A 27,988-nucleotide genomic window follows, 5' to 3' on the forward strand; every position below is an offset into this window, starting at 1 on the left:
TCGGCACGATCTACGCTCCTCACCCGGCAAACTCGCGCTCATAGTGGTGCTCGGCGTCGCGGTCCTCACCTGTCAATTGGCCGAGTCTTATCTACGTGTGGTCGGCCGATACGCCACGTGCGCGATGGGTATGATCGGAATGCTGAAGTGGCTTAGAAAGTAAGTTTTCAATTGTTTTTATTCTTATTTTTTTTCTCTAGTACGAATTTCTCTAACACGTGAAAATACATCCGACTCTCGATTCACACCGTGGATAGATTTCCATTGATGTTCGGTGAAAATTGAAACTAATATTTATTTACAAACGAGAAAGATTGAAAGATTTGGTTGTTTCCCGATGTGATTACTCGTGTCGTGAATTTCCTTCGAAATATATTCGGGAGTTACTCGTTTGGGCGAAACGAGGTTCAATGCGTTATCTAAACGAAACAGTTTACTAATATTTATTTACAAACGAGAAGCTTGAAAGATTTGGTTGTTTCCCGATGTAATTACTCGTGTCGTGAATTTCCTTCGAAATATATTCGGGAGTTACTCGTTTGGGCGAAACGAGGTTCAATGTGTTATCGCGGTTTTTCTCGATCGTATCGAACCGAAATCGTACAACTTCTGTACCGGGTGAATCGATCGTGTTGTGCACGCGTATAGGTACGGTGACGTATATCCGTAACGTGGATGTTCTATCGTTTTCGATCGTTCGACGCCAACAGTGATAACGGTTTTCGGAGTAGACGCATTTGAAAAGTTCTATCGCGTATGATTAACCGTTCGTTCGGTACCAGTCTTACCAAACAACGTGTTTATTCGCACAATTCGTGCACGGTATTCCAGATTCAAGCGTACACTTTTGCTTGAATTCTTTTCGAAATTTCGTCCGTTAACGTTCGAACGAGCAAACGAAAACACCTCGACGCGCATAAACAAAGCTCCGTAGATTGAAAAATAGAATCCTGTGTTCATTTGTGCACGACTTTCGTCGCGTATCGTTGTATCGATTTATGCACGTCTTCCTCTCGGTAACGATATTAAATATATTATATTTCGTGCACGTAATTACAATTTTAAATGCACGCCGTTTATCCAGCCATCGGCAACGATCGGAACGTTATATTTTGTACACACGATTTTGTTGACGTGACCTTTTTCCTCGTATCAATAATCAAACCATAATTTTGCTTCAAAGTTCCCTTCAACCTCAGCGTTATATCTTGTACACACGATTTCGTCGACTTGATTTTCTTCTTTGATCCACAATAATCAAAATTTACGTTTCGTATCTTCTTCGTTATCAGATTTTTTCCAACGACGTATATCAATTAGCGGTGAGAATGTTAATTTGCGCTATAAATGATATTTCAATTCGAGATGTAGATACAAACCCGATAAGACGGTTTAAAAGTTTGAAGAAAAAAAAAATGGGTTCAACGAGGACGTTGTCGTATTAATATCGCATAATTTTCAATATAATTATCGTTACTGCACTTTAAGGGGGGTCGAGACTCGCGTTAATTTGTAAACGTATCGCTGTAATTGATTTTGATACTTCGAGAAGATTCTTGTTGAAAAACCAGTAACGATTAATCAGTTGGAACTGAACCGGATAATATCTCTGACACTCGATTCAATTTTCGAAAGAATAAGTGAACCGATATAGAATTATTAAACGTACAATCTTCCACGAATTTATCTTTTACGAAAATTCTTGTTTATCTTCTGTGTTCGAAGCATTACAAAAATATTAATCTATGAATAGTTTACGCTCGTTCAACAATACTTGTACCAGTTAGGTGTCATTTTAGAGACGGCTAAGACATGTTTACGAAGGCATTTGTAACTTTCACAAGAGCCATGTATACACCAAAGCATCGAATATTAATTAGGATAATAAGTGGAATACGAAACGAGACATTGTTCATGCCGATGAAGACTAATAAGCTACCGGACTATTGAGGTCTGGAATATTCGTAAAATTGATCTAAGAAAATATTATCGAACTATTTTAGAATTTTATTACAATGTATTTTAGAAAATGTTATTGTAGAGACGAAGACAGTTTTGTTTGTGTAACTTCGTAACGAGACGACCGGAATTAATGTTTGCACGAAAAGTAGAATACGTAAGCATATAAAACGCCAACTGCCAGGTTGTTAATGTCACAATTGTCACTATGGCGCAGTCTTGTGTATTTACAAAAGCATGTTTTAAAGAACTTCCAACGTAATTACTGTACAACTCTCGCTACCGTTTGCAAGTGCTACGACCTCTATAACTGTCTGCCATAAGAATGATGAAAACATAAAATATATCTTTTATCTGACAAGACGTTTAAAATTTTGAATCACCATTTTCAGCATTTGTCATTTGTCACGACGTTGTACAAAAAGTTACATTACCTTATCGTCGATGTAATAAATTATTGAGTAACAGTTAAGCCTTTCGAAAGCCAAATTGATCAACCTTACGAAATAAAAGAAAAGGCTAAACATTGTTTGAACATTGTTTTAAATTTTAGCTAAAATTGAAAAATTTTTTAAAGGTATAATATACGTATATAATATAGGTATAATATTATAGAAAGACGTAATTCACGTTACTTGACTATAAATTAACTGTTGTCCGTTGGAACAATTTAGAGATGTTTCTTAATTCATAATGATCTTCGAAAAATAAAACTAAATCCCTTGCGCAATAATTTTGATAAACCTGTTAGTAGTGACGCTAACCGATAAGATAACTAAAAATTTATGTCAGAAAAAAAACAAAAACGGAAACGTTTCCGTTATTGTGCGAAATCAATTTGCCCTCGCTGTAAAAAGATTAATCGTAATAGTAAAATTAAAAGTGTTTAGTTTATTGTTTCGTATTACAAATATTTATCACATTTTTTAAACGTTCTCCAATAAATATCATTGAGCTTGTTCTGCAAGAAACTGTCAAATGAAACGATAAAACACTGTTGTACACTCGTGAAAGAAAATAAGTTAAAAATGAAAAACCAATCGGGAAAAAATAACTCCTCTTCCTGAACATTTTCTAAACGTCTTCGATTTAAATATGAAAAATATTACAATTACTCAAGAAAATGTGATTTCTCATATTTCTCAGATTTCAATTACGTCATAAGAATTGTCTACAATATGAACAAAGGCATCGAGTGAAACTCTAAAGAACGCGATTATTATGTACTAATCGATACATAAGCCTGAAAGCTTTGTTAATTAAATTAACGAGTAAATAAAGAGCATACTTCGTTTCTTTGACGCTTTCTATTCAATTAATTCGTGCACGAGAAATCCACTGTTCATTATTTCTTACCCCTTTCGTTGAGATACTCGTACGTCGATAACAATGGGGAATCATACCTGGCGTTAATAAAACAATGTTCGTCTAATAACAACTCCAGGGTCCAGTGGAGAAATATTTCTCCAGTGGGAACAAATTCGATCGTGTTTGAAAGAATATTTAGAAACCGTTCGATTTCCTGTTTTCCGTTTCGCTTCGTTAATAAAAAGAAGAAGAAGAAGAAGAAGAAGAAGAAAAAACAGGAAATATATTATTCCTAACGCAACGATAAACTTTTTACTCGGAAAGTTCTCACTATTATTTTCATACGAAGCAAAGGTGTCGCGGGAAACACGGTGTCCAAGAAACTGACAGATCTCATTGTACGAAACACTCGCGACAAACGAGCAAGCATTTCTTTCGTTGCATTACAACAATGCGTACGATAATTACTGTTGCTAAACGTATCACGCGTGTGATACTTATTACAATTGTTCCGTGTCTCATCCTACATACGAATAAAACGATCCACTTTTACGTAACACCGAGATTAGAGAAATTATTCTAACGGAACGGTTTATCTGTCACATTCGAGCTTGATAAAAAAAAAAAAAAAAAGAAAAAGAAACGTTATATCTATTTTTTATATTTATCTATTTTGCATATTTTGTGCACAATCGGTGTTTGGACATTGAGGCGTGTTTTTACAATTACGTTTTCCATCGAAAAAGGTGACGAAACTATCGTTCGACGATTCGTCGTTGTTTCGGATGCGTTAATTGAGCCAGTGAAAGTGTAAAGTGGAAAAAGTTCGTGAAATCTAACGATTTTTGCGTACGAATATAATAGAAAGAGCCGTCGTTAGTTTGCATTTCGCATCGTGTGGTCGAGCAGTGACTAGCGCCAATTAACCATGCAAATGTCAGTACTTTCACAAGGAATCTTTGGAATTGATACCTTCGGGAAAAATGAATTCTAGTGGAATAACTTTATGCAATCACCGGCCGTATTAGTGTTTCGCGTACGATAACCTTACCGGGAAATCTAACGAAAAATAAAAGAGAACTGACAAACACGGAATCCATTAGCGAATAGTTTTGCTCATTACTAATTAAACTCTAAAACATTGTAATCTGTAGCCGAGATACACGCAATATTGTGATAATTGTTAGTGTTACAGTAATTGGAATATTTCAATTTCTACAAAACAAGTTTAACGTATGCGCAGTCAGGTTTACAATTACGTGTACAATATAATTATTTGGTTATCGAATGCTCTTGCTTGAGCGATAATCACCGTTTTTCGATCCGGAATGTCTCTTATTTTGTGGAACTTTTAAATTAATTTTAGTGCAAGATTCCAAATTGGACAACGCTGAAGAAGATTAAGTGATCGCGAATATTAACCATTAAACGTTAATTTCTTGGAACTTGAAGGTAATCAATTTAGTATATTAACACTAAAGCTACTTTTTTTACACCGCAAGTTTTCCCTTATTGAAGACAAACGAAGAGGATTTACGACGGTAGAGTCAAATGGGACACTCTGTATAATAGTCGTATCCCGAAACGATCCGGATTCGTGTAGTTTTACTCTACATTTTGTCGAAAGTCCAACGTTTCGTGTCAGCATTTCTCGTGATTGCGAACACACGTTGCATGCGTTACATGGCAACATTTCGACTTGGTTTTCGGTGTTATTTATCAGCTGGCTGACACGATCTCGGTAACCTTCACCTATAACGTAACTCGTTGACAACGGACTTATGGTTTATCATAGGCGTCGCTGCAACTGGTCTCCCCGCTCCGAAACAGTGGCACAATTTGCGATAAAATGATCAACGACTACGCTAGTATCTCTGGTGCAACAGTGAACGTGCAACACGTTACCGCGGCTGTGATCGAATTTAATAGTTCGAGCTCGGTACCGTGGACACCTATTTTCTTTTTTCTTTGATACCCCGAAGCACGTCGAATGGAACTTTAAGATACCAGCTTCTACGAAGTTGAAACTTTCATGGAGGTTAACTGGTCTTTAATGCTGTGTAAATTCGATACGCCTCAAAGTTAATATCCTTTGGGATTTAAAGACTCTTTGAAGCGAACCGTTCGCAGCATTCAGCGATTATTGAAATTTTCTTGAACATCATCGCTCCACGAACGTCTACAAAATTGAAATTTTATCATTTACTCGAATACCTAAAGTTCATTACATTTCGAATGAAATATCTCCTCCTGAAAGAAAACTTTTGCGATATCGAACTTCTTCGTTTCTTAGCTTCGTCTATCTTCGTGACATTAATTTATTACTCAAGTTTTCTAATCGCGATTCCCGAGATCCTACAATTGAAACAATAGTTGAATATATTTCAGTATCGATAACGACGATACATTTCTTCGCGAAGCAGAAACGCTGTAGTTTGTTTGTAATTGTTTGCACATCGTAGAGAATGGCAATTTCAATCGTGGATTCGGTGACCAGACAAACAGCTTCGTTGAACGAGTTTCTCTGCGGGTCCTGCTTACTTACTGCTCTGTGAAAATGTTCCAAAAAATTTCAAGCGTATCGAAGACACGGGTTAATTACGCTCGAAAAGAACGGAACCTTCTGCGGTTTGAAGGTAAGCACAGGTAGACCGTTAACTAGAATCGGCCTAGCTGTGCCGTCATTTAATGACCTCTATTATGTTCTTAACTAAATGACCGTACTTGCTCGTATCGAACACTTCCTAGACAAAAACTGTATTACGAACGTGATAAATTATCTTCTTATCTGACTTGCGAAGAATTGTATATATTGTAGAACTTGAAGAATTTCGCACCAACGAGGCGCAATTAGATTGTACCGTTTCGTGAAGAATTTTAGATACTTTCTGCTAAGAATGCTACAATTCAAATAATCGATGGTAACAAAATAATTAATAAAGGTCGAAGACTATTTGAGACTGTTCGAATTGATTTTTTCATCTGATTCCTCGCCGACGTTGCAATTTTAGACAATCTTCGTAAACATAAGATTCTCCGAAAGTGCTATTTTCCTTACAATAGAATGTTTCACGTTAGTTGCAGCGTTTGCCATGACAAATTCGCGGATGGTCTTATTTTGTGGTGTATAATTGCTACTAATGAAACTGTGACGACGAAGATCTGAGAATAGTGGCAGGTCAGTTGTTGCTCCGAGTCCACAATAAAGACTTCTCGAGCATACTAATGCGCTGTATGCCTTCTTCGTTTATAGTTATGACTTGGTATGAACGAGCAGAATCAGCAGTAGACATAAATAGTATCTGTGCAAAGCAAAGCAACTTGTTTGTCATTCAGTGATTGGCGTATTGAATCGTATTAAGGGACTAGTCAACGATTATCTATAAATAAAATATATATTCTATAGGTAATTACGTTTAGCAAATACCTTTTCATACCTAAATCGTTAAAAGCTCGACAATAATTACCAAACAGATTTCCATAATACGAAATTATGTAAATAATTTCTATAATATACAATATCCAACATATAATATTGTAATTATGTATCTAATTGTAAATTAAACGGATAAGAGCTCGGTAATAATTTGGTCGAACGACAGTGGACATATGTAACTGCAATTATACTCATCCTCTTGAAATCACGTTTAGCTTCTATCGGTGACATTCACAATTAATCGAACCTCTAATAATTTAAATATGATAAGAATCGCGAGATTCGCATGCACATAAGTCTTCTTTAAATTAGGAGTTACGTTGTCGGATAAATATAGATATCAAATATCAGAGTGATCGGAAAACTATAGAAGTATTAAATCTTGAGGTATGCTTTCCTTTTTCATCGATACGTACATATGGTCGATGGTAAACGGGTTATTGGTATTTGCATAAAATTTAACGCGTCTTGTTACCTTATTTTCTAATACAAGAAGTATGAAATGCGGTCATAGGATGTGCAGGATTTTTCTTATTTCGTTTTAGAGAATCTGAATTGCACGAACAAAATACTCAATAACGAATATACTGGGTGATTCGTAAAAAAAAAAACATTTCAAGAAAGATTGCACGGTTGACGGATTTTTAAATACTAAATGAAACGTTAGGCGTTGTAGTTGGAAAATCGATAGTGTCCTTCGTGTTTCATTGAAAAAAGCAAGATTGCATGAAATTAACAACGATACAATGTGTTTGTTTAAGTAGTTTACGGTTACCTTAAGGTCGTCACATGTCGCAAATCAAGCTAAGTATTATAGATACCTTTCTCTTCGCTGCGGTAAATATCCGACGTAAAATATTTTCTTACGTTATTTGACTTATAAAAATTGTAGCTATCAGTTTTGTCAAAACATTTTCGATTCTAAATACTGGTTCTTGTTCGGTGAAAAATAATGGAATTAATATTCTATAAAATTGTGCGGAATCAAATATTTTTGTCCGACGAAATTACTTTGTAAAATACACTCTTTAAAGCGTACACACTGTTAGCCTAATTAATTAAGCGAATCACGGAAGCGTGCTACTTTTGCTACTGCTGCTACCAACTGCGGATTACAGTTTATCGGAATATGTATTATCGTTACCTACGCACATCTCCGCCTGATCTTATTTTATTTAAACCTGAAATCAGACGTTTCTAATTTCACTGCGCATAAGAATCTTCATTTCAGAGATTTGGAAGTTGCACTGAATTTCAAAGACGTCTCGCATGGTAATGAGATGAATCGGGTACAAGATACAAGATAAAATCTTAATTACCTTTTGATTCAAGTTTATCGATAAAACCGACACGGTATCACAATAAACCATCTAGACGAAAGTATCGAGATTGCGTTCTGTTTGTTTCTTCTAATGCTATAAATTCATCTTAAGGATTACTTAATTAATCTCTCTTCCATTCTTATTTCTCGATGATTTCTCGAAACAACGGGGTCAACTAACTTAATTATTTGATTAAATTATAGAGATAACAATTATAGGGAACACCACGGGACACGAAAAATTCAGTACTGTTAGGATCAATTTCACCCACTCGGTTCAACCATTGAGCAGAGTTTAATTGATTGTTCTGGTAATCAGTTACAAAGATTTCCTAACCGAACTCTTAATGCTTAAATTCAATTGAAGAAATTGCCTCTTACTTGCACGATTTCGCCAATCGTATGTCTATTTTCGTACGTTCGGTCTAATAGATTCGAACAAAAGATCTTAACACGAAACACTGTACAAATACAGTGTCTCGAAACACACTCTAGATGTGTTATCGGTACGTTTAAAAATATTTACAAGTACGACGAGTCAAAATTGAACGATTTAAATCTACTCGTTTGTATCACCATTACACATTTATGTACAGCTCGACACTCAGAAAACATCCCTCAGGGAGTAATTGAGCGCGATCGGGTGAGTGGTGGGGATGAAACGTAGAATCGCGTGGCTATCGTATGTCATCTGATACTCTTTGGAACAGTGATTCTGTACCGCCGTGCCATGACACACCATGCACCATGTACCTCACCGTGAAACCGACTACACTGAACCGCGAATATTTGACAACAGATCCAACGATCTATTGAATTTTTAACTTCCGCGATTTCCGAATTATCGCTACAAATATTCACGATTGAAAACTGTGACAGATTTGTTTCCCTAAACTGTGTCGTGAGTCTAGGAATCTTTTAAGAATCTTCCAAAGTGTGCTACGAACTTACAAAAGGATTAAGATCAAGTGAATTAAGAGGAATAAAACTGTGAAAGGATGAGAAGGATCGAGCTCGTGTTGTCAAAGAATTTCAACATTTAATAGTTTGAAAATTGGTTGTACTACGAGTGTGTTAAGTAATGTATACGTATAAATGCATAATTCTAATATAGGAAAAGTGTATGTTTGTGTACGTATGTGTATATGTATATATGTATTTACGTGCAATGTTCGTTTTTGAAATAAATGAAACAATGTACCAGTCGCGCACGAACGAATTTGTGACACATTGTAAATACGATGAAACGTAATCAAAAGATAAAAGCTAAAATAGAAGCGGAAAGAAAGTCACTCCGATTCGCATAAATACCTTGATTCTCCGATTACGTGTCCTGAATATCAAACAACATTTTATCGTTCGATCGGGTATACCACCGTAGATGCAAAAAAGAAAAGAACAAAGAAACACCGAAGCGGGAAATGAAGCTATTACGCCAACGTGACGGTATCTCTGTTCCATGATCCATGAAAAAGGAATCAGAGAAAGTAGAATTTCGTGAAGCCTATGAATTTCACGATCGAAAAAACAAACGTTATGGCCTAATCCCGAAAAAAAGAAACGAGAAAGCCCGACAAATTCGAACAACGTAAAAAATTCTAACATCTCGAAAAAATATATTTCGATTCGAGTTATTGAAAGCGAATTGATATCTTTCTAAACAAAATAATAAATTCTACGCATAAAATTATATCACCCATCACAATTTACATAATAAACAACAACAATTGTTCAATACGATAGATTCTAATTCTATCAATATTTCGTATCGTTGCAATTACTGAAAGCATAAATATAATATATTATCGTACGTGCTTGATTCATTTTTTATATTCTTCAATTTTATAAAGATCAGAAATGTTTGCCATCAATTGATTCAATGAATTCTACATGGTTGGTTCACTTAGATTTCGATGCGTTCAAACCAATGCAAACATCATACGTACAAAAGTGTACGCAACTATTTATTTTTGTTGCAGGGATGTTATACAGAGAGAACGAAATAGGTGGAATATAGCACAGAAGCAATGTGGCTTAAACAAGTAAGTGTAACATTATTGTATTAATATTGTTTTTAATGCGCGTGTGTAAAACACTCGTATAAAACGTTTATGTAGAAAAAAATTGAAAATCAAATCGTACGACAAATAATGTTTCGAATTTTCGTACGCATTGTTCGAAATCATAACCTCGTATTGTTACATTATACGTACTACGTGAACATACATTTTTACGATTGCACGTTATTTATTTTTAACGATAATAATGCAATAATGTTAACATCTGTAAAACAAGTTATACGTTCAACAAAATAAGTAGGTACTTACGTTGCACGTGCAAATTTCAAAAGCTCGTAGCACTTGTATTTTTCCCCTCAAAAGTTCAATGTTAGGTCGGGTTCCGGTTCATTGTAATAATGTCAAACCTCGTTGAACACGAGAAAATAGCGATCATTATCACCACACCTTCCGCGGGAGATTGTTCACGCATTACGAGTGTCTGTCGATGTCCGTAAAATTGTTTCGTATATTGGTTAGGACACCTATATCGCGGTTACTGCTTCGAAATCGATGTTAAAGTTTGTCAAATTTACTGCTTATTTATGGATGGTGACACTTATCCATCGAGAATCTCAAAATAGTTGAGAAAATTTCACGATACTTTATCACGATAAACTGAAACGTCACACTGCAATGGATCAACGGACACAACTGATGAATTTAAACCGACCATGTACCAATCATAATGCGAGAATTTCGGTGACCAATGGCACATCTTATTTAGTACCTTTATCGAAATATAATCGATAATTCAATCTATTTTACGTGTTACCAACGGTATTACCATCTTGCGAATAGTTAGAGGGATAACTTTTCGGTTTCGAAGCACATCGTGATTCTTTTCATATCGAAAATGACAGACAGCGTGGAAAAGCAAGAAGAAAAGAAATACAGTATCAAACGAAACGTCTCGTAAGTATTAGATATTCTCTACGAAAACGATAAACGCCTTAACCTATTTTGTCGCGTACATTGTGAAAAATAATTCAAACTGACAGTCTCCACTGTGATTCCTCTAAAAGGGGTCACGATCGTGCTTTATTCTTCGGATAGTTAGAATGTTTTCTTCGCTTCTGACGGCGATCAGTACCTCCACAACTTCTGTCTTATAACAAGAAATAAATTAACTTTTGTGTCGTGTTGTTTAGTGTTCCGAAAATAATTGACTGCCTTTTATTTCGTTGCGTGTGAATCTATTGCGTAGCCATCTGAATTGGTTGCAATCGAAAAGTGGTTCTCAAACTTCGAATTTAGACGAGTGTTGATCGATATAATTTTTGACATTATTATTCGATGTTTTTCGTAAATTCAGAGTTGTGAATTTCGTGATGCATTATAAAAGTTAAAAATGTCAACGAATGTACACCGATTGGAACAAAGTAAATGTGTTAAATACTTATTGTAGTTGTCGAATAAAAGAGTGTTTTTCAAATATTGATTTCAATCTTCTTGATATATTAAATCAATTTGAAAATAATTCAAGAGTTGGTAAACATGTTCGACGATACTGTGCCTATTAAATACGTAAAATCTTTCTTGACCAATTAATTCAATTATTACTTTTAAACAATTACACTTGATCGATCTTTATTTCGTAAGTTCCAAGAAAGTACAATTATTTTTTATTCTAAAACATATCGACACGTATCCAATTAATACATATGTACATACATATATATACGTGTATATATATATATATCTCTGTTTTTAGCGAATCTTACCGCAATGCTCTACAAGCTTTCATAGATCGTAGACGGTTCTCGGACGACTTGCAGATAGACACACCGGCTAGTCCCGATAAAACAAGACGAGATCTTTTGACAAAAACTAACAACAATAAATGCGACAATGAACGGAAAGCCCAAAAATCAAAATCGATTGTACCTAGCGTGCCGCACATACCAGCCTCGGAAATTTTCGAGATCGGTTGGGTACCAGGCACGGAAGATCGATACGTAGAGCTGATTTTTGCCGAATGGCAAAATACTAGAGTCTCGCTGAAAAGACACACACATCCGGAATGCAAAGACGCCGTGAAAGCTGACTTGGATGTACTTCTGTATGTACCAATTAATACAAAAAAATCCATTATCGTTAAATCCGAATTACCATAGATTAATATCACGTATCTTTTCCTTCGATCGAAATTCGACTCCTATTCGAAAATTACACATTTCTTTTTTTTTTCCTTTCCTCCCAAGCGCTTACTAATACGAATAATACGCAATTTTCGAATACCCTATCGTAATATTATGCGTAGAAAACGTCCGGTAGTTAAAAAAAAATTTACACTTGCACTTTCTCGGTGCATCGTTGCACTCAAACATAAACGGGGTCGTAGAAAGATGGGTATTGTCGTATCATTGAACTTTTTCCTATACTGGTTTTCGCTATCACCTATTGCATAGAAAATATAACCTAAGCGCATTGTACGACTCGCGTCGTACATTCATAAATTTTCTTTCTTAACTACGGTAGTTTCACTTACGTTAGAATGGATTATCCCGTCCGTTTCGGTTTTCTTTTCTCGTAACGTGTAATTATATGCAAGTTGTGTTTCTATTTACGTGATTCGACAGAGAAATTCAACATCCGAACGTGCTACTGTTAATGGCCGTCACGCATACGGACGAGCACGGTCTGGTCTCTATATTCGAGCCCGTCGATTGCACCCTCTATCATTACATACACGAGCAGGGTGAACGTATATCGATACAAGACATCGCGAAATGCGGCGGAAGACTATCCGATGCCTTGAGACATTGTCACATGCGCGGTTACGTGCACAGTGCGATCAGCTCGCATTGCGTCTATCTGGCTTCCAGTGGCATCGTGAAACTCGGTGGATGGGAGCTGGCGATGCAGATTGGTAGCGTAAGTAGATAAACTCACTCTTTCGTTTTATTTATCACTAGGTCGTCCCATGAATCCGTGGCCTTCAATCTGAGAAACGGACACCAGCGGTCGCTATGTAAATTTCTTACCAAAATAAAACAATTTCTCCAACTATTCTCGATACTACGGTTGATTAAAGGATAATTGTACAATATGCGGGTTTGTTATGTAACCCACCGTACGACGCGATCGTATCGAATGACGGTGCAACGCTTTCGTGCAACTATGGATGCACCTCGACGTGTACGACTCATCGTAAAATGAATCGCAACGTTCCGTAACGGTCCATTTAACGAATCTTTTCGAAATGTAGCGCAATTTATTTATTTAAGAAGGTATACTCATGCTGAAACGCTTCTGTTCTGCAAATGAAATCGTCTAGAGAATCTCTCCGAGTGGTTTTTCAATCGAGTCTGCAGTGCGACAGATTGTACGGTAGCGCGTAGTCGGTTAAAATCACCTGAACGTACAATTATGAAACTCGACGATAAAATTAGACATTTGTCGTCTGAAACAAATAACTGTCGATGATCGATTGTATTTCGTCTTCTTCGATATAGGACCTCTTCCGAAACAGATGGTGGGAAGAAAATTTTCAATGTGAAAAAATAGTAGAAGATGTTCAGTTGAATAAAAATGAAAGATTTCTTGAAGAAATTGAAATATTAGAGATATTAGAAATCGAATGTTCAAGATCATCGAATCGAATGAGCATCTTTGTACAAATATTACGATCGTAAGAGCGAAATAACCGGTAGGTAGTTTAAGAGCAGTACGTTCCATACAGATCGAAAATTCGGTACGAATAATAAAATCGTATCGTCGGTGTGTCCGAAATTTAACAGTTAATTCGTTCTTGCAAAGATCATTCGATTATTTTCAACGATACAAACGCAACTGAAATTGTGTGGCTGTAACGTCATATCCGTCTTCGGCGCACCCAACGGTACTTTGTAGCAGGAAGTTGTCAGCGTTGTTTCTCACAAAATGTTCATTTTTGAATAAATTCACTCCACCGTGACGTTTCTAATTACGCTTACCGACCAAACCGTGGAAATACGCGCAAATCGTAGACAAAAGACGATCAAATTTATCTATGGACATGATTTTTGAACACACGAGTCAAACTACATAATTTACTTAAAAATTTACTTACCTACCATTAATTCACTTACCTATTGTTAACGCACAACTTGTAATTCTGTCACGAGCATACCTTGGTCATTATACTGGATCAATTAACGTGCAATTCTTTACGTTGTATTTACTCATTTTTTATGACACTTTTGTATATTTTATTGTTCGATGTATGCACGTTGATCGAAACTATCGGAGGATCGTGTTTCTGTTTTACGTATTGGCACAAAATTACAAGTTGTTGATTATTCGATTTAAGATTTGGAATATTTGACTCGTTTTGGTAAATTGTCTAGAAACCGCGATCTTTCAGTCGTGAGTGTTCCGTGGTAGACGAAAAGTGAAGATAATTTTGCAAAGTAATATGCACGAAACATCAGAAAGTACACAATGAACGAACGGTGAGAAATAATTTGTCCAACGTACGTATAAAGGTTTGAAAATGAATTGTGCGAACCTTGCACAATCTTCAATAGGCTTTCACACCCGGTTCTCATAATTTTATTCTCACGTATACGATTAACATTGCAATGCGCGTATGCTAATATACTGGCGATACTGTTTAACCGAATATGTTTAATAGTAAACTTGAAATACAATAAGAATAAACAAAAGTTATAATCAATTCTACATAATGGAAACAATTATTAGAGTTTCCATAAACCGCACTTGTTCGATCGAATCTGAAAAATCCTGTCAAACTTCACACGTAATTAGGTATAATAAATACTTCAGCGTGTAATGAATTTTCTATGTTGCTTTAACAACCAACGTATTGCTTTATATTGACTTACAAATTGATTCAAGTAAAAGTAACATCCACAATTGCTTATTCATGCTCCTGTAGTCTTACCTTTTATATGGAAAATTATAAAAACTAGGTACCAATTAGGCATCGATTCAATAATAACGCTTTTACTTTTACAACAACAAAAAAAGATGTAGAAATTTTATATTCCTACGTTACAAATTATCACAAAGTTATTTCAATTCCATGTTTGCTCGATTATTTCGACTCATCTGCGCTTGTATGCACCGACTGTTGTGTACACTCTACCTTAATCGTGTTAATAAAATTAACATTATTCAAAAAGGTTTTTGAATATTCGTGAGACACTTCGTACACGAACGAGTCTATAATTCACAGTGAAAATTTACTCGCCGTTTCTTTAATAAAAGTCAGTTTTTGAATATTCGTGCGACACTTCGTACACGAACGAGTCTACAGTTCACTGTACAAATGTACTACTTTCTTTTGTCAATTTTTTTTATTTTTCGATCCCGCTGCAGCCGATACCGGACCGGGAACACGAGGAACGTTTAAGAACCGAGGTCTTTCGTTGGCAAGCACCAGAACTTTTCCACAGCTACGAACCACGCAAGGAGAGCGATGTCTATGGACTCGCTATGTTGATTTGGGAGATGTGCACAAGTAAGTGTTCGAGCCAATCTTCGTGTTCCACAATTCCATCCAGCTACTTATAAATAGGTCTCCAAAGTTACTGTTCAACCTCACTGGTGATTAGAATAGTTTATACACATGTACGTATAATATAATATATCGTATACAGTAATATCGATTACAGTAATAGATTTGTAATTATTTCTTTCGCGATTACTTCATTGGTCGGTTACTGGACACCTGTACCTGTTATACCGTCTTTCGGACAAGACGAACCCAGCTTGAAATTGTTAAATGATCTCGCTCGAAGTTTAAGCATTCGAGGAATCTGTTACGCAGATCTCTTGGGCTGAACCTGAACCATTGCGAGATTAGCTTTTAAATTAGAAACTCCGCTGGAATCTTAATATAAAAGTGAAACAGGTTTGGGGCCGATAAGGAAATGAAATCACATTCGCCGAGATTTATATGTACGAATTTAACGGAAGATCGATTCTCTTGTACGTATATTTTTATTGCACACGGCAGACGAGACTTTACGAAATTTTGTCAAAGATTCAACGAAAGAATTGCACAGGTGTTATTTTCAATTTTCGTTTCTGTGCGTTACGCAAATCTGAGTTACCCAGTGAAATTGTCAAAAAAATATACCTTTCGTTAACTGTTACCGATAAAGGCCAAAATGTTCAATTTTTATTCTAATCGTTTAGAAAAATGACTCGTTAGAGAACTCCGATATTCTTGCGTTAAAAGAGTTCGCTTGCTTCCGTTAAGAAAGAAAAAAAGGAATATTCAGATTGTGAATATCTTTTCTAGTTTAATTCCCCCCTCTCGGCAGCAAAAACAACGAGTCAACTGTCCCGAATACGCTTGCACAGAAGTCTAAATATTTTCTGTCTACAAATTGTGCACTATTTCTTACGTAATATCTTGTTAATCGTTGATATGGCGTCTTGTTAATGAGCAGTGCACGTACCATGGAGGGGATACAGCAAAGTAGATGTGGACAAACAGTATGTACACTGGAAACGTGGTGTTATTGTAGATTTATACAATTTCCCACCTTTACTTAACAACTTGCTTGAAGCTGGACTGCAACTGGATGTCGGGAAAAGAACGCTGGATATGAATCGAATGTGTCGATTCCTTCAAAGACTAGAGGTTTGTTTTCCTTCGGATAAGTCATGAATAAATTAACAAAGTAAACCAGTTACTCCAACGAAGTGTACTTGTCGATGCAAAGAATTTCGTAAGCTTAATTCGACTTTATACGTTTAGTCGAATCTTAGAATTCGATCGTAGAAGAAAATTTGATCGGAGTTACGTTTCTTTTTTTTTTTTGCAATTCGCGCGTATTTATATTGTAAATGCACTATACGGGCTCTTATGCAATATTTCCAGATACAATACGAAGACGAGGAGCCGGTGTACGTCGATCAGTATGCGAACAATAACAACGAAAACGGGAAGACGTACGTTCTACCGGCGACGAAATCTCCCATGGCGGTGTCGAGAAGTAAGGAGTCGAAATTAACGAAAAGCACCTCGGCCAAACAGTTGTCGTACTCCACGAGAAACGCCAAATTCTCGACGTACTCGAAAAGATCGGCTTTCAAACAAACCGAAAATGTAAAAGCAGCGGCGCACATCGAGCAAATGAACTTTTTCGTCGGAAATGTTAAACGCAAGACCAGGAACGACGTACAGAAAAACACGAACATATTCTCAAGCGTGCAGAATAATTGTAGGAAAAGTAGTTGTTCGAATTGTAACTCGGAAGTATCGGAACCCGTTCAAAGCGAAACAGATTTCGAAGATAATTTGGAGGAGGCTCTGCAACCGTGGCACTGCTCGTACCAAAAAGTCTGGTCACCTTGCGAGAACGTAGAATCGAAAACCAGCTCGATATATTCATCCCCGTTATTGGAATCCACCGACGACGAATCCTTCAAAGACGCGAGATCCAACTTGAAACAATTGAAGAAAGTATTGGCGAACAAGCGACAACGTTTCTTTTACGGAAGTGACTTACAAAAGTCTACAGATACAAGTATGTACCGTAACATCACAATGGTGGTTGTACGTTTGCATATGGGACATATTTTAATTCGCGAAATTTGTGCGTTAAGACCACAACACGTGGTACTGTGTAAGATTCGGTTGTAATGTTTTTTCAAATGCGCATATTGTATCAGGCCCAAGTACTAAAAGCGTAGAATTCGATCAAGTAAAGAGTAAAAACTACGAGCCGCATAAGCCAGCCAGCCATAAAACTAGCTTGGAACCCAAACTCAATAAATCTTTCGGTCAGTATGATCCGTCTTGTATGAAATCGACGTTACAACAGTGTCACAAGGTATGATTTTTTATATAGAGAAAATTTGTACACAGAAGGAACATCGACAAGAGTACACCTAAATGTCTGTCCTGTGTTTAACGATATTGGAATATTGCTAAGGACAACTGACAATATAGTAATAGGGAATATCGTACGCTCAAAACTACTTTTTTCAAAGTTTCAAAATTATAATACGTAGCACTTTTTTGTCGTAATGTTGTATTTGGCGAAAATGCAAACTCAACTATGTACAATGTATTAACCTTTAGATGACTTTGAACGAAAGAACAATAATTTGAGAAAAATTGAAAAACACCTAGGTGTACTCTTTTAAATTTGTTTCTCCGATTAAACAACATTAGTTACTCAATGTATTAATTTGCATCATAGACACCCTACCAACACACACCGGAGAGCATTAAAGCCGCGATAATGCAGCCGCAAACATTAAATTCCGATCCACTAAACTTTTTTGAAACTTCCCTGTGGAGAAAGGAAAAGTTAATTTGTTTATCGAAAATGCGAAAACCGTGTAACGATGAAACGGTAAGGAGTCATAGATTTATAACACTATCGATAAATAATATTTAACGTTATAAATAATGGAATAGAAACACGGTCAAAGGAATTAAAAATAATTATGATCTTAAATTATTCTATAACAGGTGGATTACGTTCTACAGCCCACAGACGAGAACAATACCGTTTCTACTAGCATTTTTAGCAAAAATGAAATGGAAGTGAACTCCTCCAGAAGCGACAATACATACATTTTAAATAAAGAAGTACAAGGTAAGAGATAAGGATATTTTTCAACATACTAATGTCAGAATAAAATAATAGTACTGTTCTTTAACCATTCCAAAGAAATTATTATTTAACACGTCAGATTATAATGCCTAAAAATGTTGAACGTCTTCTTATCTGAAATGTAATAACAAATTCTAACGATAATAAAATAATTAGCTACTGAAATAGAAACCAGCCAAGAAACATCAATGCAAGTCTCTGAACGTATAAGTGATTCAGTGGAAACAAGTCCTCGAAGCAAACCATTGCAGGTTTTGAAGGATGCTTTAGATCGCGCTACGAAAATTGTACGCTCTTTGACACCAAACCTCGATGAATCGTGTTTATCCCCTCCGTTTGAGTACAAAGACTTCGAGATTACGTCGGACGATGATAGTCAAACCTCCAAAAAGATTTTCGAAAACTTGTACAATATACAAGCGAACGACGGCAACGATGAAATTAAAAGTATCGAAAGATCGACAAAGAAAAACCAAACACTTTTGTTTAGTAAAGATAATGTAATATTTAAAACGACAAATAGCAACCAACTCCAAATGGAATCCGAAAATGATGCTACCATTAGCCTTACCAATTACGAAAACCCTAATCATTCGTACAGCAGAAATTTCGTTTGCGAATCCATTGCTGAAGTATCGAGTGAATTTATTAATAATTCCTGCACTGACACAAATTCAGTTAAGGGGACCAAATTACTCAGTGACCAAAAAACTACCATCGAGGAACAAAAGAAACCTTTGAAAACTATAGAATGTATTATCGCGTCGGTCGAACAAAATGATACCGAGATTCAGGTAGAAATTGAAGAGAATAAAAAAATGTCTGAACCGACGAACTTTAATTTAATGTTTCTAAACGACTCATCAAAAACAAAGAATTGTAAATCGTGTCATCCATGTGCTTTACCTAGACGACGTTCCTTACCAGCGGCATTGAGTCAATTAAGACTAGTTAATTCCTCGGCGTTAGGAAGACTACCTATACGCAGAGGGGTAAGCATCCTATTAAATGTGGACTATTTAATATTTAGTTTACTTATTATGAAAATCACAAAAAATATAATAACAATTTTTAATTAATGAATAAAACTGTACAGTTTATCGGGTTGTTGCAGAAATCAAATTTAATAAACTATTGTACTTAATAATACATTTATAATTCTAACATATTAGATAAGTAATAAGGATTTTTATTATGTTTGTCACACTATGCTATATATTATTATATTTGTTATAGGATGTTCCGGACAACACTGTTGAAGACTTATACATAGATGACGAATTTGGCGACAGTTTAAATGTTAATATGGTTTTGTTAGACGAAGATTTATCATTTGACGAGGATTTCTTACCTGATTTATCAGAACTATAGGATACTATAAAAAAATAAATATAATTTCCTTTATTCAAATATTGCGAATAATTTATTAAATTTTACTTTTAAAAAATACATGAAATATTACACGATCATAAAATTCCAATACGATTGGAATAATCAATACTAAAAAATAAGCATCTACAAGTATTTTATGTTCATTTCCAAAAATATTCATATATTTTGTAATTTGATGTACGTTAATTAATACATGACTGTGTATTTTTATGTTATGTAAAATATATAACCAATTACTGTAGAGTGCTGGAAGATATAAAACACGATAACACATTTTGTGTAAAACTTAAGTGTACATAATAAATAACACCATTTATATGAAAAATATAAAATAACAAAAATAGTCGATTTTAATATTAATTTTTAGTTAGAATAAATGTATATACATAAGAATAAAATATTCTAATTATTAAATACAATAATTAGTGCCCCAAGTGCAATTAAGTATTTGCAATATAAAGAATAATATATATATATATAATAGTCAAAAGGAAAAAACTGTTGCTCGAAACAGCTTTGGTATTTCCTGTACCTTCAGTACTACAATTTATGCAAGATAATAAACAGAATTTTAGTATTGTTTTTTAATTTTTATCAGTAGCTTTCTAAGTACAGGGATGAATTAAATTGCTAGACCAAATACAGACACAATACAATACATTGTCTTATTTTCCCAACGTACTGTACAACTACCATCGGTAGCATTATCCCAAAAGCAGGAGCTTGCAGTATGAAGTCCAGCCCCATTCTTTTGCATAATGACACAGTTAACTGAAAGTTTTTTTTTTTGCCAACATTAAGTAAAACGTTACAATACAATAAAAAGAAAAAATAAGCTTCTAGTATGTAAATCAAAGAAATACACAAGTTTTTATGTACTTCCGCAAAAACTCACCTATATATTTATATGGTTTTTGTAATTTTGTAAGATTTCCCAAACATGCTTCAACAACATTCGATGTCCATTGACTTACTTTGTTATGCTGATAAGCATTACCACCAATAGACACTTCTATAGCTTCTTTAATGATCTTGCTTACATCGTCAACCACAAATTGGGTCTAAAACAATGATACATAAATTAAAGTATGTTGCTGTATTAGTTTCTTTAACTGAACATGAAATATAAAATGCAATATCAATGGGGTATGCATAGTAAATTACGCCAACGAAATAAAAATGGTATATAATAAATAAATAAACGAATTCTAAATATATTACTTTGACAATCCAATAATGGTAAACAAACTTTGAGGAAAATGCGTACTAACCTCTTCCTGCATATCTTCCATCATCTTGTCAAACTTTTGATAAATTGTACGCCAGCGAATAATCTATGCGCAAATCCAAAAATAATAAATCCCTTCAATGAAAATGTAATTAATAGCCTGGCATTGTTAATGTTGCATGTTATGTCATTTTTAACAATAATATATAATTAAAAAAAAGTGATAAAATTCATAAATACATATTTTACTAATTTCTCTTTCCTCATACCTTACGTATTCTTGTATATGATAATATCGGTACAAATAAATTATACGACGTTTTTCATGTCTAACACCTGACTTTTAAGACAACTTTAGCAACGTCTTCATTACAGCATGCTGCAGCAGTTTCACAGTGCTACCAACGATGATTTTGTTGTTTTACCGACTCTAGTACTATCAACAATTTCATATTTTGTCTATTGAATTAATTAAATGTAGAATATAATTGGTACATTTTAACGATTGTAAAAAAATAACGTGTATTATGTCGGGAACGGTGTAACATTCTCGGATGTATAAGTTAGAAAACAAGGAATAAAACATTATATCTATGAAATCTTAATAACAGATCGTTAGAGAGCAAAAATAGCATCAAAACAAGAAAATTGAGTGATTCGTACAATTAAGACGATTTATGCCTTAATTGATCATTTATGTGAGAAGTTGTGCATATCAATTTTATCCCCAATTATGTTTCGGAAAATCTTAGATTGTATACATATAATCAAGTATATAAAATTAAATGTCAACATAACACGAACGTTCTACAATAATAGCAAAGCTATCATTCATTTAGAACAAAATTTACGTAAACATCAGGCTCTTAATGAAACAAGACTCGAAAGAAGTAAAAGAATAGAAAAACCAAAAAAACCGTTTGATCTGACACTGTATTTTAACAAAGCACCTAACAAGCATGACTTTTTCATGTTCCATTTTAACTGTTGGTGGAAAAATATAAAATTGGAATACAAGAAATATGCTAACCAAGTGGATTATGAGCAGAATCAGAGATTAGGCTCTGATATGGCATCAGCTTTATTTATCTTAAAGCACAAGGGTAGAGTTAAATTTAAAAACTCTGAAGATTGGATAGAAAAGATTATGAAGAATGATTCAAACTTACCAACCACGTATGATGTACAGTTTGTCTTAGAAGCAATAGATTTAAAGGGATATCCTTTAGAATTTGATAATATTAATAATATATGTAATCTTTACAATTTAAAGTGGCTTAGTCTAAAAGGTTGCGACACTGTCAATGATTGGTTCATGGATAAATTAGCTGCGGAGTATCCAATGTTAGAATATTTTGATGTGTCAGAATGTATTAATCTGACTGAAAGGGGATTAGAGGCATTGTATAAAATGGCAAACTTGAAAAAATTAATTGTTACAAATCATCATAATTCTGTAGCATTTGATTTGACTTGTTTCTTGTTAGAAGATGTCAATCCGTATTTAACCTGTGTAGTTTTAAAACCAGAAAAGAATCTTCTACTGGAAGATTGATATATGTAATAGGAAATTGGAATAGTTTTGAAACAATATTGTATAACAATATAATATTTTGTAAATATATATATTTCTGTGTACTATATAAAAATATTCTATTTAGATATCACATTTTTTTTTTTCTTTAAATTAAATCAGCTATTACTAAATGCTCTTTATCAATTTATTTTTTTCTCTACGTTTCTTTATATAATGTAATTCAGCTTTGTTTGTAATACCATAAGTTTTTATGTTTTCATTATCGTCCACCAGTCTCACATTTTCAAAACATAGATAATACTTTTTCCAAACATGTCTCCAACTTATTTTCTTCTTGATTTTCTCTCTTTTTAATGATAAATTTGTATGGCGCTTTATAGCTTTTTTCAAATCTAAGAGTGTGGTATTATGCGGAGGTACCTAAAATATTTAAATATTTATTCAATGTTCTTTAATTATATTATTGTCATAAAATTAATGTTTTAGTTATTACTAAGAATGATACACATTTCATAAATCCTATATTAAGCGAATAATATTAAAGAATGCTGGAAACAAACATAGAAAATTATAAGAAATACATTACCACAATTCCAAGTTTCGGCAATTCTCCACGATTTAAATATACAGTAATCGCTTGCCCTTGCGCAACTGCAATTTGAGCTTTAATTTCTTCGATGGTAACGTCTGTCGGTAGACCAGAAAGAAGCGGATCACTTTCAATTATATTGTCAATGGCTTCTTTCGTTAATTTTACTAATTCCTCGTGATCGAGTTCTGCGCTTTTATTTATTATTCGTTCTTTTTTAAATGCATCTTTATCTGCATGTTCCTTTGGACTTTTTGATTCGGTATCTTTAACGGTACTTTGCATTTCGTCCATAACTATTTCGTATAGTTATAGAAAATATAAAAATAAGAGGAAAAATTTCAAATAACAATAATAACACCAAGCTATGCTTCCTGTAATATGATGCAATTGTATGCACAAGTATGTATATACATATATGTATATATTAATATGATAACAAAATCGCATATATGTATATATACATGAATGAATATACATATATAATCTACGCCGGGGTGCATTCGACCATCTTTCGACTATTCCATTTCGACTATTCCATCGGAATCAACGCATGCGCTCACGGTATTTATTAGTGCATTGAGGGCGCGGTTGTCACCGATCAATCTCGGTTGCATTTGTATGTATGCAGTTTATCCTGAAATTCTGTGGGTTCTGGTACACTGTACTTACGTGTGCATTGTATTTTACGTTAACGTTCGTTGAAGCGCGTCGATCGTCGGTTATAATTGTACGATCGAACGCATGAAAGCGGATTTCGTGCAGAAGGTGATATTTCGATTAGAACAGAACTGAGATCAAAATATCCATCAATATGACGTTCGTCACAAAGGCTATTATCGAAAAGAAGACGGGCCAAACGGACCAACCAAAGTTGTTGGTCAAAGAAAACACACCGGTTAGCATTATTCTAACATTTATTAAGTTTTCAGTTTGGTGCAGTGTTGTCATTTTTAATAATAAAAATTAAAAATATATTTCCTAGATACTTTGAACTTTATCTATTTCTGATAAATAAACAAATCATTTTTAGTTTTTTTGATTGAAATTGTTTTTACCAAATTTTATACTTTATACATAAATTTATTATTACATACGTGATATTACCATTTATGTTCTCTAAGGGTATTGCGTATGAGATATATTATAAGTCATTTGATAATAGCATTATTAAATTACACGTATTCACTATCGTATACTGCTGTGTTATCACAGTGTGGAATTATGAATACTGTTGAAATACTGTTTCCAAATGATCTTTACAAATTTGGAATTAGGTTCGTATACAGGCAAATTTATCTATCCGAATGACCTTGAGTAACTCGTAAACTAGTAGTTTTATTAAAATATTGTTTAAATAAATGTTGCATAGCACTAAGCAGGATGTATAATATAAAAAATAGTTTTGTGTAATTTGGCTTTGTTTATGGAAATATCAAAGCTATGTTTAAATTTACATGGAACATTCAATATTTTATTCTGGAACTAAAGAAAGTATTGAAAGCTAAACAAATAGTATAATACATAGTAACCATAAAATCAACAATTACTGAGGTACTTAAAATAAAGTATAATAAATTTGTATCTCAAATAATTCCATACAATTTGATATTTGACAATCAAAACAATAACAATTTTTTTTGGAAAGGTTTCTTTCATAAATGAATATATGTTTTCGAACAGGATGATACAAAAAAAGATCCAGAAGCACAGCATCAGAAAGCTGACGTAGGTGGTCATTATTCTATTACCCGATGGGGAATACGTCGTATTCAGGCCACAACAACATTTTTGCTATTTCTGGTTGCATTGCTGTTTCTCATAATCGGAGTTGTTACTGGCCTATATATATATAGCCTATGTGCTCGAACACAGATGCATAGATTTAGAACAGGATGGTACAGCATTCCTTATGATAATTCAAACAAAGCTCCTTACACTATCAATGGAGTTCATCAAGGATTATTAGCGGACTCTGATTTGTTTAAAAGTCTAACAAGAGCTAAAGTACAAGAAGCTTTGGACATTGACAAAAATTTGCGTAGTTTTATCAAAAGGAGTTCCTTTTTCAAGGAGCGATTTGAAATGGATTTGGAGAATGAGCATTATGAGAAAATTGATGTGCCTGATTTTCGTGGTGGACGTCAAGGCCGTTTTATACATGATTTTAACATTGTATGTTTAATAAATTTTAATGCTATAAAAAGTAATTAAAATGCATAATTTATATATATTATTTCAGAACAAAAGTGGCATAATTGATATTGATGGGCAACGCTGTTTTGTTATGCCACTAAATCGTCAAAGAGTTGTACCACCGCGCAATATGTATGATCTTCTTAGGAAAATGTATAAAGGTAAATTAATATTATACATTAAAGAAGACAATATATATAATATATAAATTATATAAATTTTTATCATTTTTACAGGTTATTATGAAGTAGACACAGAAATTGTACGAGAAACAATGAAAGTAGTTTTGCCACCGATTACTGATTTATCTATTGCTGGGACATTCATAGCCCACGAGTGTCGAAATTTACCAACATACATGTTGACAAAAGTTAATTCAAATGGTTAGTTATTACAATGTTTAATATCGTATGAATTATATACAATATTTTGTATTATATTAATTCATTTGTTTTTACTTTGTAGTTGTCAAGCGTAGCATATCAAGTGGTGTATTTGGAGAGTTTGCGGGAAAAAATATAATAGAATTTGATATTTTGAATTTAGACGATGTTGATGCATATAAGGAGAGCTCAAAAAATTGAACAAAAGGAATTTATAATTATTCTAGAATATTTACCACCAGTAGATCAATGTATAAAAATTATATCCAGCCCAACAAACTTAGGTAAATTCATCATAAATTCCAGCAAATTATTCTTCTTTTCTACCAATTGTTCTTTCAATAAGAATTCTTCGATCAATAGCTACTTACTTTTAAATGTACATTCACTTTCAGGATACTCTTAAGTCTTCCCGTCATTTCCTATCTTAGCTCTAAATCACTAAAGCTATAATAAAAACTAAAATATATTAGTTATCGTACATCTGTTTACCATTTTGTGAGAGTTTAATTCAGTAGCAGACTAATTATAAGTGGCTGATACGATTAATGAACTATTGCGTTTTAACATTAACATTAATTAAGTTCCAGTGAAATGCTGATGGTGCTTATTCGTAAGGTAGAACAGCATATTCTTCTCCATTTACTTCTAATGCATAATTTCTTTAATATGCAACTCTAGTAAAATAATAGAAATACATGTTGAAATTGTTGTGCACTTAATGCATAATTGCACGATTAAATAATTAACCTGTTATCTGGGAAGGACAAATAATCTTGTTAGTTGGAAGTGCTTTCTCATTTGAATAAAACGATTAACTCATCTTTAATAATGTTTAACTAAACATATACAGCGCGTTTCTAGTCGAGAAATGACCCAGTTAACAAGTTAATAATTGTATCATATACCAATGTCATATACCAATTTTACAAATCACGAATCGAAATATTTTTACCAAAAAAGACATTCTTACGAATATGTTTAGAATCACTGATCGATCGTTTAATAACCAATTCAAGTATGTTTATACAATATCTGTTTTTTCGTTAGATGATAATAAATGTTGTATAACAATACATGTGATCTGTTGAAAGAAACTTAACATTAAATTATGTACCGAAGATGATAAGATATGGGTAATAAAGTTACTGTGACCAGATCAATAGAACGAAGATTAAAATTTGAAGCACACAATTAAGTAGCTCTATGTTGAGAAGAAAGAGACTTGTAACTACAGAAGGAAGTTGGTATAGTGTTATTTTATCAAGTTTATTTATTTAAAGTTTAATGTAACTTGTACATGCATGAATATATAGTTGTACAATAAAGTATATAACAATTATTTTTCGTTTACAATTGTTAGTAACTAATTCTTTTTTTTAAACACAGATAAATTCAGATCAGTTTTGTTGAAACGAAATAAAGAAAGCCACCTTGATGTTTGTTTTGATATTACAATGTAATTATATATTATTTACGATTGTAATTATCAAAGATGTGTATATAATTTTTATTTACATTATTAAATAATTTGTCAATGTACATTATTAAATTATTTACCAAATAAATTCAACAAACTTTTTTTAAAAATGAAAATCATGATTTTAAATCTATTACTTAATAAATTAATTTTGATTAATTCCTGTGTTCACAATGTTACTTAAATAAAATAAAATGCTTTCGCATTAATTTTTCCGATAATACTTGTGTTACGTTGTCATTGATATTGTTAAAAACGAGAATATGAGTCATTTTTTTTATTTTAAGAGCATATTTTTGCCCAGGTGCAACATCAGTGTTGCAGTATAAAATTATTTTAACTCTAATAATCTAGGAAGCATTACAAATTAATTACAGGTTGAATATTAAAAGTTTTAGTTTTTTCGACTACACTTCAATATATAAATGTGTTATAATGTATAATGTTAGTAGTAAGAAGTGAATTAATCTTTTTTTAACGAGTATTCAAGAAATTTGTAAGTTATTAACGATTTATT

At 33.7% G+C, this 27,988-nt stretch overlaps 5 protein-coding genes across 13 annotated transcripts; 3 read left to right on the forward strand and 2 right to left on the reverse strand.

The window, feature by feature from the left end:
• Positions 1 to 20,322, forward strand: LOC143154996 (uncharacterized). 5 transcript variants are annotated; one of them, XM_076327179.1, is made up of 13 exons: positions 5,160 to 5,327; positions 5,730 to 5,913; positions 10,004 to 10,066; positions 11,796 to 12,143; positions 12,664 to 12,958; positions 15,407 to 15,548; positions 16,486 to 16,679; positions 16,920 to 17,568; positions 17,714 to 17,874; positions 18,247 to 18,402; positions 18,522 to 18,648; positions 18,823 to 19,658; positions 19,903 to 20,320. In XM_076327179.1, exons 2-13 carry the CDS (start codon positions 5,825 to 5,827, stop codon positions 20,035 to 20,037), a joined length of 3,195 nt encoding a protein of 1,064 aa, XP_076183294.1. In that variant the 5' UTR covers positions 5,160 to 5,327; positions 5,730 to 5,824; the 3' UTR covers positions 20,038 to 20,320. The 5 variants fall into 5 exon arrangements, with proteins under 5 accessions (XP_076183296.1, XP_076183294.1, XP_076183293.1 ...); XM_076327178.1 differs by having other exon boundaries at positions 5,160 to 5,305; XM_076327181.1 differs by lacking the exons at positions 5,160 to 5,327; positions 5,730 to 5,913 and adding an exon at positions 1 to 159 and having other exon boundaries at positions 19,903 to 20,321.
• Positions 20,284 to 21,713, reverse strand: Dlc90f (dynein light chain 90F). 2 transcript variants are annotated; one of them, XM_076327187.1, is made up of 4 exons: positions 21,556 to 21,713; positions 21,330 to 21,421; positions 20,954 to 21,119; positions 20,284 to 20,829 (listed from the first exon to the last, which is right to left on the reverse strand). In XM_076327187.1, exons 2-4 carry the CDS (start codon positions 21,351 to 21,353, stop codon positions 20,681 to 20,683), a joined length of 339 nt encoding a protein of 112 aa, XP_076183302.1. In that variant the 5' UTR covers positions 21,354 to 21,421; positions 21,556 to 21,713; the 3' UTR covers positions 20,284 to 20,680. The 2 variants fall into 2 exon arrangements, with proteins under 2 accessions (XP_076183302.1, XP_076183303.1); XM_076327188.1 differs by having other exon boundaries at positions 21,330 to 21,392; positions 21,556 to 21,705.
• On the forward strand, positions 21,693 to 22,988 carry LOC143154999 (distal membrane arm assembly component 2). The gene has a single exon (XM_076327184.1). It carries the CDS (start codon positions 22,020 to 22,022, stop codon positions 22,839 to 22,841), a length of 822 nt encoding a protein of 273 aa, XP_076183299.1. The 5' UTR covers positions 21,693 to 22,019; the 3' UTR covers positions 22,842 to 22,988.
• On the reverse strand, positions 22,908 to 24,145 carry LOC143155000 (U11/U12 small nuclear ribonucleoprotein 25 kDa protein). The gene is made up of 2 exons (XM_076327185.1): positions 23,410 to 24,145; positions 22,908 to 23,243 (listed from the first exon to the last, which is right to left on the reverse strand). Exons 1-2 carry the CDS (start codon positions 23,704 to 23,706, stop codon positions 22,989 to 22,991), a joined length of 552 nt encoding a protein of 183 aa, XP_076183300.1. The 5' UTR covers positions 23,707 to 24,145; the 3' UTR covers positions 22,908 to 22,988.
• Positions 23,975 to 27,333, forward strand: LOC143154998 (uncharacterized). Of its 4 annotated transcripts, none has more exons than XR_012994306.1 (6): positions 23,975 to 24,310; positions 25,096 to 25,587; positions 25,655 to 25,769; positions 25,845 to 25,991; positions 26,074 to 26,275; positions 27,042 to 27,333. XR_012994306.1 is itself a non-coding variant. In XM_076327183.1 (5 exons), exons 1-5 carry the CDS (start codon positions 24,227 to 24,229, stop codon positions 26,190 to 26,192), a joined length of 957 nt encoding a protein of 318 aa, XP_076183298.1. In that variant the 5' UTR covers positions 23,976 to 24,226; the 3' UTR covers positions 26,193 to 27,333. The 4 variants fall into 4 exon arrangements, 1 of the variants encoding a protein (XP_076183298.1); XR_012994305.1 differs by having other exon boundaries at positions 23,976 to 24,310; positions 26,074 to 26,609; XR_012994304.1 differs by having other exon boundaries at positions 23,976 to 24,310; positions 26,387 to 27,333.
• Positions 27,334 to 27,988: the final 655 nt, after the last annotated feature.

Source organism: Ptiloglossa arizonensis, chromosome 2, assembly GCF_051014685.1.
Source record: "Ptiloglossa arizonensis isolate GNS036 chromosome 2, iyPtiAriz1_principal, whole genome shotgun sequence".
Taxonomy (NCBI): domain Eukaryota; kingdom Metazoa; phylum Arthropoda; class Insecta; order Hymenoptera; family Colletidae; genus Ptiloglossa; species Ptiloglossa arizonensis.

Coding starts and splice junctions, on each gene's coding strand:
- LOC143154998 (XM_076327183.1), top strand. CDS start 24,227: ATGACGTTCGTCACAAAGGCTATTATCGAAAAGAAGACGGGCCAAACG. Junction 24,311..25,095: donor TGGTCAAAGAAAACACACCG/GTTAGCATTATT, acceptor GTTTTCGAACAG/GATGATACAAAAAAAGATCC. Junction 25,588..25,654: donor TTATACATGATTTTAACATT/GTATGTTTAATA, acceptor ATATTATTTCAG/AACAAAAGTGGCATAATTGA.
- LOC143155000 (XM_076327185.1), bottom strand. CDS start 23,706: ATGGACGAAATGCAAAGTACCGTTAAAGATACCGAATCAAAAAGTCCA. Junction 23,244..23,409: donor TGCCGAAACTTGGAATTGTG/GTAATGTATTTC, acceptor TAAATATTTTAG/GTACCTCCGCATAATACCAC.
- LOC143154999 (XM_076327184.1), top strand. CDS start 22,020: ATGTTTCGGAAAATCTTAGATTGTATACATATAATCAAGTATATAAAA.
- LOC143154996 (XM_076327179.1), top strand. CDS start 5,825: ATGTTCCAAAAAATTTCAAGCGTATCGAAGACACGGGTTAATTACGCT. Junction 12,144..12,663: donor GCTGACTTGGATGTACTTCT/GTATGTACCAAT, acceptor GTGATTCGACAG/AGAAATTCAACATCCGAACG. Junction 16,680..16,919: donor GATTCCTTCAAAGACTAGAG/GTTTGTTTTCCT, acceptor CAATATTTCCAG/ATACAATACGAAGACGAGGA.
- Dlc90f (XM_076327187.1), bottom strand. CDS start 21,353: ATGATGGAAGATATGCAGGAAGAG. Junction 21,120..21,329: donor TGGAAGATATGCAGGAAGAG/GTTAGTACGCAT, acceptor TCATTGTTTTAG/ACCCAATTTGTGGTTGACGA. Junction 20,830..20,953: donor AAAACCATATAAATATATAG/GTGAGTTTTTGC, acceptor AAAAACTTTCAG/TTAACTGTGTCATTATGCAA.